This window comes from Homalodisca vitripennis, chromosome 6, assembly GCF_021130785.1.
Source record: "Homalodisca vitripennis isolate AUS2020 chromosome 6, UT_GWSS_2.1, whole genome shotgun sequence".
Classification (NCBI taxonomy): Eukaryota; Metazoa; Arthropoda; class Insecta; order Hemiptera; family Cicadellidae; genus Homalodisca; species Homalodisca vitripennis.
Genome location: NC_060212.1, coordinates 160,566,267 through 160,579,712, shown reverse-complemented (window position 1 = coordinate 160,579,712; position 13,446 = coordinate 160,566,267). Strand labels below are relative to the sequence as shown.

The window sequence follows — 13,446 nt, the reverse complement described above, 5'->3', positions numbered from 1 at the left end:
CACAGAAAAAAGATTCAAAAATATTAATTATATAAATACATCATGTATGGTACATTAATCATTTAAAACATATGAATACAATCTTTAAAAAGAAAAATTCAGTTTTTAATATTTAATTTCTTACTCATTCTGAGAGTGTAAAAAGTGATCCACTGATCTACTCGGTTAAATTAGAATACAATGGTACATGGTTTAAACTGATCTCTAAGCTATTTGTTTAGCTAGGCGATGTTTTTCAAAGGGTAGTACAGTGTTATTATCTGTCAATGTCAAGTGCTCCTGAGCAGTGCCACTTTAATCTTTGTGTGCTCTATCTCTGTCACATTTTTGATTCAGCATTGCATTTATTATTTCATAGAAGAGAGACTAGTTTAGACTGGTTTCTACTAAACATCCATCAAATTGCACCATTGTATGTAAGAAACAACTCTGATTATGTTGGCATCTGACTTCACACTTCAATCTTATCTTATCTCAACCTTTCTCCTTTAAATCTGGACTTGTTTTCTTTATGTTAGAAATGTGTTATTGAATCTGTTTAATAAACACATTTTGAAATATGTTTTGTGCAAGTTTAGCTGTATTGCTGTTATGCTGCACCATCTGCTACAGTGCTGTGTAAGTACATAAAATGTATTAATAATTACTTTGAAGAACATCAATAAGAATAAAATATATTTTTGGCATCATTGTTTAAATATTGCTTACAAATCAATTGCCATACAAGTTGCATAATCAGGTTTTGTTCTAATACTACAATTCCCAAATTATTTAGATTGTTCCTATAGGAAATTTTTATGATAATGTTACAAAAGTCTTGTAAGAAAAGCTGTAATTCCCAATGGTTATAATAAGTACACAAGTAGGTAACTTACTTACCGGCATTACCTATGAATGTTGAGTTAAGCTTCATTCCACCTTCTGCTTAGTGCTTAGTGCAGTGTCTGAAATCTGACACTGGTACAGAATGATTCCTGGAATCTGGAGTCCATATCAAATTGTAGATTGAAATAAAGTCAGTGGAGAAAATGTTGAAAACAAACTCTGCATTGTTTTGACACCAGACAACAAAAGAGGTCTGTTTAGTTTACGTAGCAGCTATTTAGTGTAATTAACAACACCATTCGGAGGATGAACATGATCTATCTGCATGTATGTTTAGACCTATAAAAGGATTTTAATTCTGTGGATAGGAGCAATTTTTTTAAATAAATTAAATGCGAATGGAATTCATAGAACCTCATTGTCTTCTCTTAAAACTTTCTCCAACCGGCTCCAAATAATCACGATAAACAATGTGAATACAACATTATCAGACTAACTTTAAATGGAAAATTGTTTCTTTTCGTGGATGACACATTAATTACCGTATTCTAAGAGACAAAATAGAATGACACTAAAATCAAAGCCCAAAAATATCTTTTAATTATAAGAAATGGTTTTATCTGAATTATTTTTCTCTTTGGATGTCTAAAATGAGATTTATGTCACAGGCTTCAAGACTTATTAATCCACAGTTGTAATAACCACCTTAATTTGTGTTGTGAGAGTCCATACAGAAAATAAATTGTTACAAATATTTAGGCAAGTTTTTTTATTTCTGAATGAATTGGTCAGAGCATGTTTATTTTTTGAATGTTAAAATTGGAAAATGTATTTATAGGTTTAGAAAATTTAGTGAAATTTTAGATGGTAAGTATGCAAAAATTGGCTTATTTTGCTAATGTACAATTAATTCTACATTCTGGAATTATTGCATGGAGTGGCACGTATAAGTCCATCTTTCAACCACATTTTACAACACAAATATATTGTTATAAGTGGGTTTCAGAAAATAAAAAAGGTTACCCTACTAACACTATTTTCTGTGAAATTGCTGTTCTAATTATTCTACAACTCCTTTAAAAACCTATTATACATATCGATAAACATATTTTGACATTTTAAATTTAATTTTACACAACACTAAATACTCTAAAAATGTAACAATGGTGTGTTTTTTTATTAGACATAATGGTTGAGAACTAAATCATTCTCAACAACTAATATTTTTTATATTTCTTATGCCCTTTACACTAATCTCTGTTCTCTTTTTTTCAATTCTATATTTCATTCTCCATCAATTTTAATATTTAAAACTCAATCACTAATTGGCTGCTCCATATTGATACTGACCCTGAGACTTTGATCTTGCCTGGGGTGATGGACCTGATTGGCACTCCCCCTCCCTTCACTACCTGGTGTAACAGATTAGTTTAATTCAAATTTTCAAATAGTTCGTGGCAAGACTGGTAAGCGGAAATAGAATCGTCCATGACAAATGACTAAGTACATATAAGATTTGAAATAATTAATAAAGAAGATAAGTCAACTTTATATTACTAAATTTTAATTATTTAATTGTAATAACTACTAATTGTAAGAAATGCATAATTTATAAGCGGTATTAAGAAACATTAAATTCAAATGAGGTGGTTTGGGTCGGAGACTACTTCCTGTCTTATCAATCCCATTCCTGCGGGCAATTGGCTATTGCCCGGCTTCTTTCTGAGCTTAACCATTATAGTGGAAGGATGTGTCTCGATCTTTTTGTGAAAGAGCTCATGTTTAAGCTCATATACTCAAATTTGTGAATTAGTGATTTAAAATGACAAACTGTGTACAGACAATACATGAATTCTATTTTGTGATAAATGGTAACTTGGGAAAATATTCAAAACTGATGAATTATTGAATTACATGTACCCATGATTTGTGCATGAATAAATCTGATGTAAACTGAAGTGCAGATAATTAAAAAAACTACCTCACTAGCATGTTCAGATCACACCCTAAACCAATTACAAGAGGAGTCCCACAGCGATCTGTACTAGGACCCATCCTGTTCATACTGCTGACTAACGATTTCCCAGCCCTAATTGAAAACAACAGTACGAGCTGCATAATGTACACAGATGATACAAATCTCCTTTTAAGAAATGGCTCAGTTGAAGAATTGTATAATAACTCTGTTTATTCTCTACAAAATGCCATTGCCTACAGCAAATTAAATGACTTGGCGACAAATCCTGACAAAACTACACAAGTGCATTTTAGCAAGAAAAAAGTCCTACCTGCAAGCATCCCCAATATATTAGTGCTTAATCAGACTAAGTTTTTAGGTGTACGGCCTCACCTGGACAGATCACATAAATAACATTTGCAGAAAGATCAGTACAGGTATCTACATTGTTAAACGTATCAAATGGGTTGGCACTCTGGAAGTGGCGAAAATAGCCTACTATGCATTAGTAGAGTCTCACATTAGATACAGCCTCATAATCTGGGGTCTTTGTTAGGGAACCTTAAGAGAGTGCTTTTACTACAAAAGAAGCAGTCAGGACCCTTGCAAACCTTGAGCCCCTGCAAAGCTACCGAGAGGCCTACCAGACCCTAGTCATACTTACAGTACCTGCACTCTACATCTATGAAGCGATCTTACACGTCGACAAATTACACCTGCAGACTCACATGAACGTCCACAATTACCCCACACGCCATGCCTCAACACCATTCCGCAACACAGAACAGCCCTCTTTGAAAAAAAACCATCATACATAGGCCGAAAATTTAAAAACCTCCTTCCAGACTTCCTCCGAAACCTGACATGCGACAGACTGAAGAACTCGCTTAGAGAATTTCTGCTTAAGAAACCTGGGGGTATTAAATGAATGAGATGATCTAAATTGGACACATCCACACTTGTTTCGACACATGGGACCACCAACTTGAGGCAAATAATTAACTTGACACATCTGAACAACGACATACTGTATGGTGGCCAATAGTGGGGCTATGGAATAGACTCTGACATCTGATCTTCTATACTGCCAGTGTTGGTTTCGGAGTATATTATTCCATTACCATCTATAAGTAAAGAGTAATTTTTATTATGATGAATTAGTAATGAGCCAAAAGCGATTATTATGTGGATATGATTAGCTCTAAAGTATGGACAGCAAATAGATGGTAATGGAACAAGTTTGATCTTGTTCCAATGGAACAAGTTTGATGGAACAAGATCAAACTTGTTCCATTACCATCTATTTGCTGTCCATACTTTAGAGTTAATCATATCCACATAATAATCGCTTTTGGCTCATTACTAATTCATAATAAAAATTACTCTTTACTTACTTCTTTACACACTTCTTTCACTTCTTCTTTTAGTCGAATTTACTTTTTTATTTTGTTTAATTTACACATGTGGGCATTCCTTCTGATATAAGTTTTGTCAATAATGTTAAATCGTATTATACAATATTAAGTTTTCTTGCTTTATTTTAAATGTCTGTTTTTATGTGTCTTATTGTGTTAATTATGATGTAATTATAAATGAAAGAATAAATTTGACTTGAGTGTATTATCGATGGAGAAGTGTTCTCAGTCTGTGACAGAGTCAGATTTCAGACGCTGCACAAAGCACAAGGTGAAATTTAGTTAAACTTAACATTCACATGACGTTATGTGTAGAAAACTTGATTGCTTCACTATTCTTTGGGATTGTGTCTAAAACATCATAGTACACTCAATTTTTCACCTGACAAAACAATGAGAAGTTGACATAGTTTGAGTTGTGATTTGCATATTTGAGCCATGTAATTAGAAAGAGATAAAGAATTATTATTATTAAGTATTAAGTATTATTGTTATTGTATATGACTAACAATTTAAAATTATCGGATCAAAGGATTAAAAAGAAGAGATATTTGCATATATTTCCACATTTATTTGTTTATGTTGAAGCATAACTACATTGTAAATTATGCAAAAACTTTTATAAATATTGAAAGCCTTTTGAAGTCATGAATAGTGAAGAATTAAAAATTCTGAAATCTGAAATACTTTACAAGGAGGGATTATCACATTCCTCATAAATTCCATACATCTAAAGGAAGAACAAGATGTAGAAGCTCGAGATGTGTTAGATTGGTGGATGGGATTAGGAGTTTCTGTTAAGCACATCTAGAATATTGTATAGGCACTGGATAGGAAATGCAATCCCAACTGTTTTAAAAACATCTTAGTAGATGGGAAAAAACTGTGTTGAAAAGGTTAGGATTGGAGTAGGCTATTAAGCCAATGGATTAGTATAATTGTCACCTGTACCATCAGGTAGGTTTACTAAGTCAACAAGGAGTTCCATCCATGCCCTTGTAACTTATAACATAGTAACTAGGGTTGTCAAGTCGGACAGTACAGAAGCTAAGTGGTAATGTAGAAGATAAACTTAAATTGGTTTCTTATTGTAATTACTCTATTAAAAATTTCACAGCAACAAAAATGTGAAAATGTTTTCTTTATTTTGTGAGGCTCATTGGTTACAAGACTATCTTCATAAGACACTTCAAAAGGTGAGTATTTATAGCATACATGGTGTTTCATGAAGTAAAAATCTGACATTGTCACAGACTTTAATCATAGAATCTGGTGTCTATGTGCCTGAAGAGATAAAGAAGTTGGTGGCAAAAAAGCAGAAAACAAACTTTTTGCATTATTTTGACATCAGACTCAGACACTTAATTGTAAATTCTTTATTGAACATATTCTTAGAGAACAGTACAATTTAAAAATTCATTTATCGTGTAAAATGGATGGTCTTGAAGCCAGAGTTTTAGTTTGTGTCCAAACTGCAGCTGGTCTCTCCTCTTCAGTTCTAGTGGGAGGGCGTTCCACAGCTTTGCTCCGACGTACGTTGGCTTCTCCTCTGTGGGCGCTAGGCGGTGAGCTGGAAGATGGTAGTTTGCAGCATGCCGAGTGTTGTAGTCATGTTGTTGTGCTCCAGTCATCACTTCATCGGGTGATTTCAGGTGTACGTAGGTCACAGCTTCTAGGATGTATAGGTTGACCACAGTGAGAATCTTCAGTTCTTGAAAGGCTTGCCTGCATGATTCTCTTGTGCGTAGGCTTGTAAGGATCCGAATTGCTCTCTTTTGGTGTATTAGGACCTGTTGCAGGTTGCCTAGTGTGGTACATCCCCAGACTGCAATACCGTATCGAAGATGTGATTCGTAGAGAGCATAGTATGCAGTTTTAGCTGTTCTTAGGTCGCTGATATGTTTCATCCTGCGGATCACGTACAGTCCTGCGCTAAGCCTTTTACAGAGGTTGTCAATGTGGTGTGTCCACGTCAGAGAGTCATCTATTATCACTCCAAGATACTTTGAAGTGCTGATTTCCTCCAGTTCAGGCAGTCCTCCTACAGTGTCTTTGTGTCTTCCAAAGAATAGCTGTTTTGTTTTTGTCTCGTTTACAACAAGACTACAAAATCAAGTGCCGTCAAAATGAAGAGGTATTCTCATTGTATCAGGTGTATAATTGAGTACAATTTGATGTTTTAGATATAATCCCAAAGCACAGCAGAGCAACCAAGTCTTTTACACATAACATAGGTATGAAGGGTTCATTCATTGTGAATGTTAAGTTCGGCTGATCTCAGATGTTGCACTAAGTAGAAGAGAAAAATGGAGTTGTACTCAATATTCAGGTTTTAAATACTAGTTGCTGTGAATTTGCGATATAGTGATTACACACTAAGTGATATTTGTAAGTTGATGTGATAACCTTTCTAAAACAAGATAGGAAGCTCTAGAGTTTCCTTCCGTGTGATAAGAATTGTCATCTATATAATAATATTGAAAATATACAATACTTCTAACAAGACTCGTCAAAGAACAATCCAAAAAAGTATTACAAGGGCTTCATATAATGCATATAAAGCATGATGTCTCTCCAAACCACCAGCTAGGTATGTCAAAGACCATTGTGGAAAGAATAATGCTCATGGGAACGATAGCTGCTACGAGCAAGTAACATCAAATTGGATCACCTCAGTCCTCATCATGCGGTAGGCGACTGTCTTTGGCTGTTATTGCTGTCAGTTCCCACAGCAATAAAACACATGGTGTTTTTTCATAGAGGAAAGAGTAATGATGTTTGTTGACATGTTTAGTTTGATATTATTTGTGGTTGTTCTGTGAAAGTTTGTCATGAAGTGATTGATAATACAATAACTAACTATGCTTTCCTGTGAAGTTTATGGTTGTAGCAACTGCAACTGCATAACCAAAGGTACAAACATTAGATGTTATAAATTTCCAAACTCTGCTAATTTCCTAAAAAATGGCTTGTTGCTTGTAAACAATGATCAAAAGAGCATAGATAGTTATTTTTTAGAACATATTAATATTAAAAAAGCTGTTCACTACACGGGTGAATTTCATCAGTTGATTGCTCTGCTAGAATTTTTCACCAAGTAAATTTAAACCTCTTAGAATCCAACCCAGAAACATCTTTGGATCTCAACAAATGTTGCTGGGAAAGAGGGGGCATTTAGGGACTGACCAATAAACTGACAAGTACAAGTCTGGATCTTGCAGAATATACTTGAAGTATTTTCAAATTGTGGGAGTGTGTGTTCATTTAGATAATTCTTTTGTGTGGTATGAATGTTGACATTATTTTTCAAGGACATCATATCAAAATAGTCAACTCTTCTTGTTGATACTGTACAATGTCTAGCTAAAACACATGTAGATAAAACCTTCACTGCTGGTTTGTACTAAGAGAAAGAGACTACTCTCAATGTGTCTTATAATGAGTTATCTTTTATGTTTTTTTGTTTCCTATTTTCATTTTAAAAATGTATTCTTGTAGCACCATTCTTGTGAAATCGTCAATATTCACTCTACTCTTGGGATCTAGTTATGAACCATTTAAGGTTTGGAACAATAACTTTAAAATAATGTTTAGCAATAATGTTAAGTTTTTAGTATTATTTGGTTTGTGTCATAACGCATATATAAGTTTTCCAGTTCATAATGCGTCAATACTTTGCATATACAATAAATTAATTTCTTGAAATATTTTGGCTTCACTGTGAATAGAAACACTAGAAGACAGATTTTAAACAGAGAAGGCTAAAATATTTCAAGAATATAATTAGGTTAGCAAAGTTTTGATTCAGTGTGAACCAGAAAACTTACATATTACTTAGTGTTGAGGTTGATATATTATACAATGAATGTATTGCTTAAAAAATTCTGTAATTAGAGTAAATAATTTGTTCATATTCATAACCCATTAGAGGAAACAAAAGTAATTTTTATTATATGCAAATGAGGGCTTGAAATTAAGTTTAAAGTCTACGAATTTATACCCAAGTTTACCAAATATGAAAACATATACAGTGTAGTTGGAAAATAAATGCAATGAGATTATTCCAACTGCTTGTTTAGTTCTTCTGCTCTTCCCTTAGCTTCAAAAAGTTTGAAAATGTTCATCGAGACAGATGTTAGATTAGATCAGATTTAACCGACTCATTAGGACTTATAGTTTCCAGCGCATCAACCTAACCTTATTGTACATCCCAGTTGTTGTAGTAGAGCCTTCCTACTCCTGTACCTTCAATGAAACAGGAGTTTCTGCCAAACACTGCCATTACCTGGCTATGAAGCTCCAAATAGGGTCCTAACGTCAAGGATCTCATAATCCACAATGATAATTGCGAAAGATAAATGAACTGACAGCATAACTTGTAATTCAAAGATAGAAAAGTATTACTACCTTAGAAAAAAAATATAGGGTACCAAGCTCAAATGCTAAAAATAAAATAGATAAAGTAAATTAAATTTTTTTTAATATTTAAGGTATTTAAAGATAAACTGTCAATTCTTAAAAGTTTTTTTAAATAGATCTGTCAAACTAGCATATGATTTGCATATATGACGTAATTATAATTGAAGGAATAAAATAGATTTGAGTGTATTATAGAAGAAGAAGTGTTCTCAGTCTGTGACAGTCAGATTTCAGACACTGCACAAAGCACAAGGTGAAATGGAGTAAAACCTAAAATTTACATTGAATCAACACTTCCCACCATATATCTTATTGTGTAGAAATCTTAGTTGCTTCATCATTCTTTGAGATCGTGTCTAAAACATTACAGTACACTTAATTTTTCATCCTGATAAGACAATGAGAAGTTGATATACTGTAGTTTTGAGTTGTGATTTGTATATTTGAGCCATGTAATCAGAAAGATGAAAAGGAAGTATTATTATTGTTATTGTATAGAAGTAACAATTGTATTTATATGATCTGTAACAAATTTTGACGAGTTACAATTCTCAAAGAATTTGTCTATTTGTCTATTAAAAATTATGGGACCAAAAGATTAAAAAAAGAGATATTTGCATAAATGTAAAGTGAAAAAAACCCATTAAGTTACACCTCATTTGAAAGGGCTCGATAAAAGAAGAAGAACAGTGGAAACTAGCTTTCTATCTCAACCCAATACAAAATTGTAGCTCTTTAAATTAATAAGTTAAAAGCATGGATGAATCCTGCTCAACCTTCAATGGACAAAGATAGAAAAATTAAGCTCAGAACACCCCTCAAACATAAGCAAACCATTTCCCCAAAATAGGCTTTTCGGGGGGCAGTTTAAAATTTTTAAATTTAAAGTTACAGTGCACTAGTAATTACAATAATGTAAGCAATAAAACGGCTAAACCTTACTAACCTGCTTTATTCTTCTAAAAAGTTCACTTCTATTAATTCCAAGAAAGGTGTCCATAGTTCCACCCCTCCATCTTTATCCATCTAATACTAAACAGTGTATCCATACTTTAAACTCACACTGTGAATGAAATATGTGTTAAAAACTTCTACCATGTTAATCTTCAATCCTAATGTTTAACATTACAAAACTAGATCTAAGGACAGTGCTGTAGTTGGCCTACATATACTAAGTAAGATTGCAAATAGAAATTTAAAGATATATAATCCCTCAGACCTTTAACAAATAAACATCATAAATCACTCTTGTATGATATATTTTGTCATTGTTTTAAATAACCCTTTTTATTCATTAAATGAGTTATTTATTTTTGATAATCTTATTATTTTTTTAATGCATTTTAATATAGAAGTTGTTAAGTTGTTTGATTGATTTCTGTTTGTGTGCTGTTATTGTTGCATTTCTAACTATATTTATATATTATATACTTGTTAATTTATAGTCTATATTTATTTATTAACATGTTAACCTGTTGATGTCATATATTGCAGTTGTCTCTTCTTTTTAGTACTATTTATCTAGACAAGAATCATAACCATCAACTTGAAATCAGTTGATTTACTTGCATAATAAGCTGACTTACAAACCAGTTTTGTGCACAATATGTGTAATGAATATAGTTAAAACTTGTATAAGAACTGTCTTTTCATTGTTGTAGGGATCAGTGTGGCGAGACACATGAAACGTACTCTAATTGGCTTCATGAAGAAAATACTTGCTCAGATTCTCAAGATATTGGTGATTTTGGAAGTTCCCTGATTAAAGACATTTACACATCTGTCAAGAAGGCAGAATGTGATTTAGCCAATCCATCAGATTACCCTCCCCACTACAGTCCTCGGGAGGGAGAAGAGTTTGATTTCATCATCGTTGGTTCCGGCTCAGCGGGGGCTGTCATTGCCAACCGCTTGTCTGAGCTCTCAGAGTGGAACATACTCCTTCTTGAAGCTGGGGGTAACCCTACAAAAACTACTGAGATACCCGGTGTATACATGGCACTTTCTAAGTCTGAGTTGGATTGGCAATACCAAACAGATCAGTATGAGGATAACTGTCTTGGTATGATAAACAATAGTTGTAATATGCCAAGAGGAAAAGTGCTTGGAGGTACAAGTGCAATTAATGCCAATATTTATGTCAGAGGAAACTGGAGAGATTTTGATTCATGGGCAGCTGTAGGAAATGAAGGCTGGGATTATGAAAATGTTCTAAAATATTTCAAAAAATCAGAAAACATTAAAGCAAAAGAGGTTCTGAAAACTTCAAACTACCAAAATTACCATGGAGAAAATGGATTTTTAACAGTAGATTCATGGAATGATTATGGATTAGATGGTTTAATCAATGTATTTGCGGAAGGAATGAAAGAACTTGGATATGACACTAATATGGATGTAAATGGAGAATCCCAAACTGGATTTGCAAAAGTGCAAGGTACAATTATTGATGGAAAACGTTGTAGTACTGCTAAAGCTTTCTTAAGTCCAATTAAGAACAGAACAAATCTAAAAATTTCTAAACACTCTTTAGTGACCAAGCTAATGGTGGATAAAACTACTAAGACAGCACATGGGGTGAAATTTTTGGATAAACAAGGTAAAGAGATCCAAGTCAGAGCAAGAAAGGAAGTAATTATTTCTGCTGGTGCTATAAACTCTCCACAGCTTCTAATGTTATCAGGAATAGGACCAAGAAAACATTTAGAAGAGTTGGGCATTGAGGTGATCCAAGATTTGCCTGTAGGTGAGAAACTACATGATCACATGATAATGGTAGGTCTTGTGTTGTCTTTTAATTACACACGAGAAATCAAGTCAATTACTGATCATATGTATGACTTTCTGAAAACAAATAACAGCAAATTATCAAGTATAGGTATGTTGGGGTACTCAACTTTTATAAATACGCTTGAAAACAAAATTGATTTTCCAGACATGCAGATACAACATGGTAACTTTGATGTGAATGATGTAAAATCACTTGCTTTAGCTTTAGATCGTTTTGGTCTTAGGGAAGAAATAAGTAAGCAGTATCATGAAATCAATTCTAAGAGATACATTGCACTGTTACTACCAACATTGCTTAGACCGGCCAGCACAGGTAAGATATTGCTTTCATCTACAGATCCCACTGACAAACCACAAATCATAACAGGATTCCTATCAAACAATGATGATTTTGAAACACTTTTGCGCACAACTGAGTTCATTTCAAAATTTTCCTCAACAAAAGCAATGAGGAAACTAGACACACAGTTTCATGAGATAGCTCCACCTGCTTGTACAGTTCATCCTTTATCATCAAGAGAGTTTAGAAAGTGTGCACTAAGACATCTTACATCGACCTGCTGGCATCAGACGTCCACATGCAAGATGGGACGTGACGGAGACCCCACTGCGGTAGTCAACCCCCAACTGCAGGTGAGAGGTGTGAGACAGCTGCGAGTGGCGGACGCTTCCATCATGCCTTCAGTTGTCAGTGGCAATATCAATGCGGCGGTCATCATGATTGGTGAGAAGGCAGCAGACTTGATCAAGGAAAGTTGGTTGTAGAAATACTTGACTGATGAAAAATTTGGTTACATCTTAATGTAATTACACAGGTTGGTAAATACAAAAATTATATAAATTGTACAGACTTACATAGGGATCTAAAAAGTTCACAGTTTTCACTCTAACTACCATATTAACTATCACAGTTATTCATATATATATAAAAATATATATATGAATCCGGGTTCGAGTCCCGGCGGAGCAAGTACTTTTTGCGATTCAATGTTTATTGATAAAAATAAAATAAGGCTATTGCCATTTATACGAACTTGATTAATGTAAACAAAAGTCGTTTGACAGGTATTTGGTCTTGCGATCATATGTTAAGTTTAGTTATTTAAACGCATATGTGACAGATACGGCCAAATACAAAATAATTGAATCGTAAAAAGTGAGGGCTCTGTGGTGTAATGGTAGCACATTCACCCGGCAAGTGAGAGATCCGGGTTCGAGTCCCGGCGGAGCAAGTACTTTTTGCGATTCAATGTTTATTGATATATATATATATATATATATATATATATATATATATTTGAGTATATATGAATATTGGAAAGTTTCCACCCAAAGAAGGCCATTTTGAATTTTGGATATACTGTAGTTAGAGTTAATTAGTAAGTAAAAATTAAAGGCTGCACAATCACTCCCTTTACAATCTTGACAAAAAACTACAATAATTATTACAGCTCAATACTTTACAAAAGAAAAAAAAAACAATCCTTTTCTCAGTGTGTTGCCTGTTTGCCTATTTGTTCTGTGAATTTTACCTTATGAATGGTAAAAATACCATATAAACTTCTACAATATTATATCTTTAGTACTTTTTTATGATTAATAGCAAGCAATGTACACACAGATATGATACAGAGCTGGAAAAACTTGCAAATAAATAATAAATTGCTAAAAGTTGAATTTCTTCATTAATTTTTTCACCTTGTCCATTCCAACAGTGGTAACAAATTACGAGACGACTGGTAGAGGTCAAGAAAGAAAGCATTTGTTCAGATGTACTATAGTCACTATGACGTAATAAATGGCTTCATGTATTATTTGATTTATTGTTTTTATTTGAGAAGTCTTCTTAGTAATGTAATAAAATAAAACTGCTAAGTAAATGATCTAAAGATATATTTAATATACATTTCAGATAAACATAAATAAATATTAGTATATTATTGTAAATGACACATGTTATCAAATCTATTAATAAATTGATAACATGATTCATAACAAATACCCGAACCTTAGAAAGTGATATACTCATTAAGTTATTTT

At 33.3% G+C, this 13,446-nt stretch overlaps 1 protein-coding gene across 1 annotated transcript; it reads left to right on the top strand.

Moving 5' to 3' along the window:
• Nucleotides 1-366: 366 nt before the first annotated feature.
• On the top strand, nt 367-12,322 carry LOC124365102 (choline dehydrogenase, mitochondrial-like). The gene is made up of 2 exons (XM_046821042.1): nt 367-618; nt 10,278-12,322. The coding sequence occupies exons 1-2, from the start codon at nt 560-562 to the stop codon at nt 12,169-12,171; spliced, it is 1,953 nt and encodes a 650-aa protein (XP_046676998.1). The 5' UTR covers nt 367-559; the 3' UTR covers nt 12,172-12,322.
• Nucleotides 12,323-13,446: the final 1,124 nt, after the last annotated feature.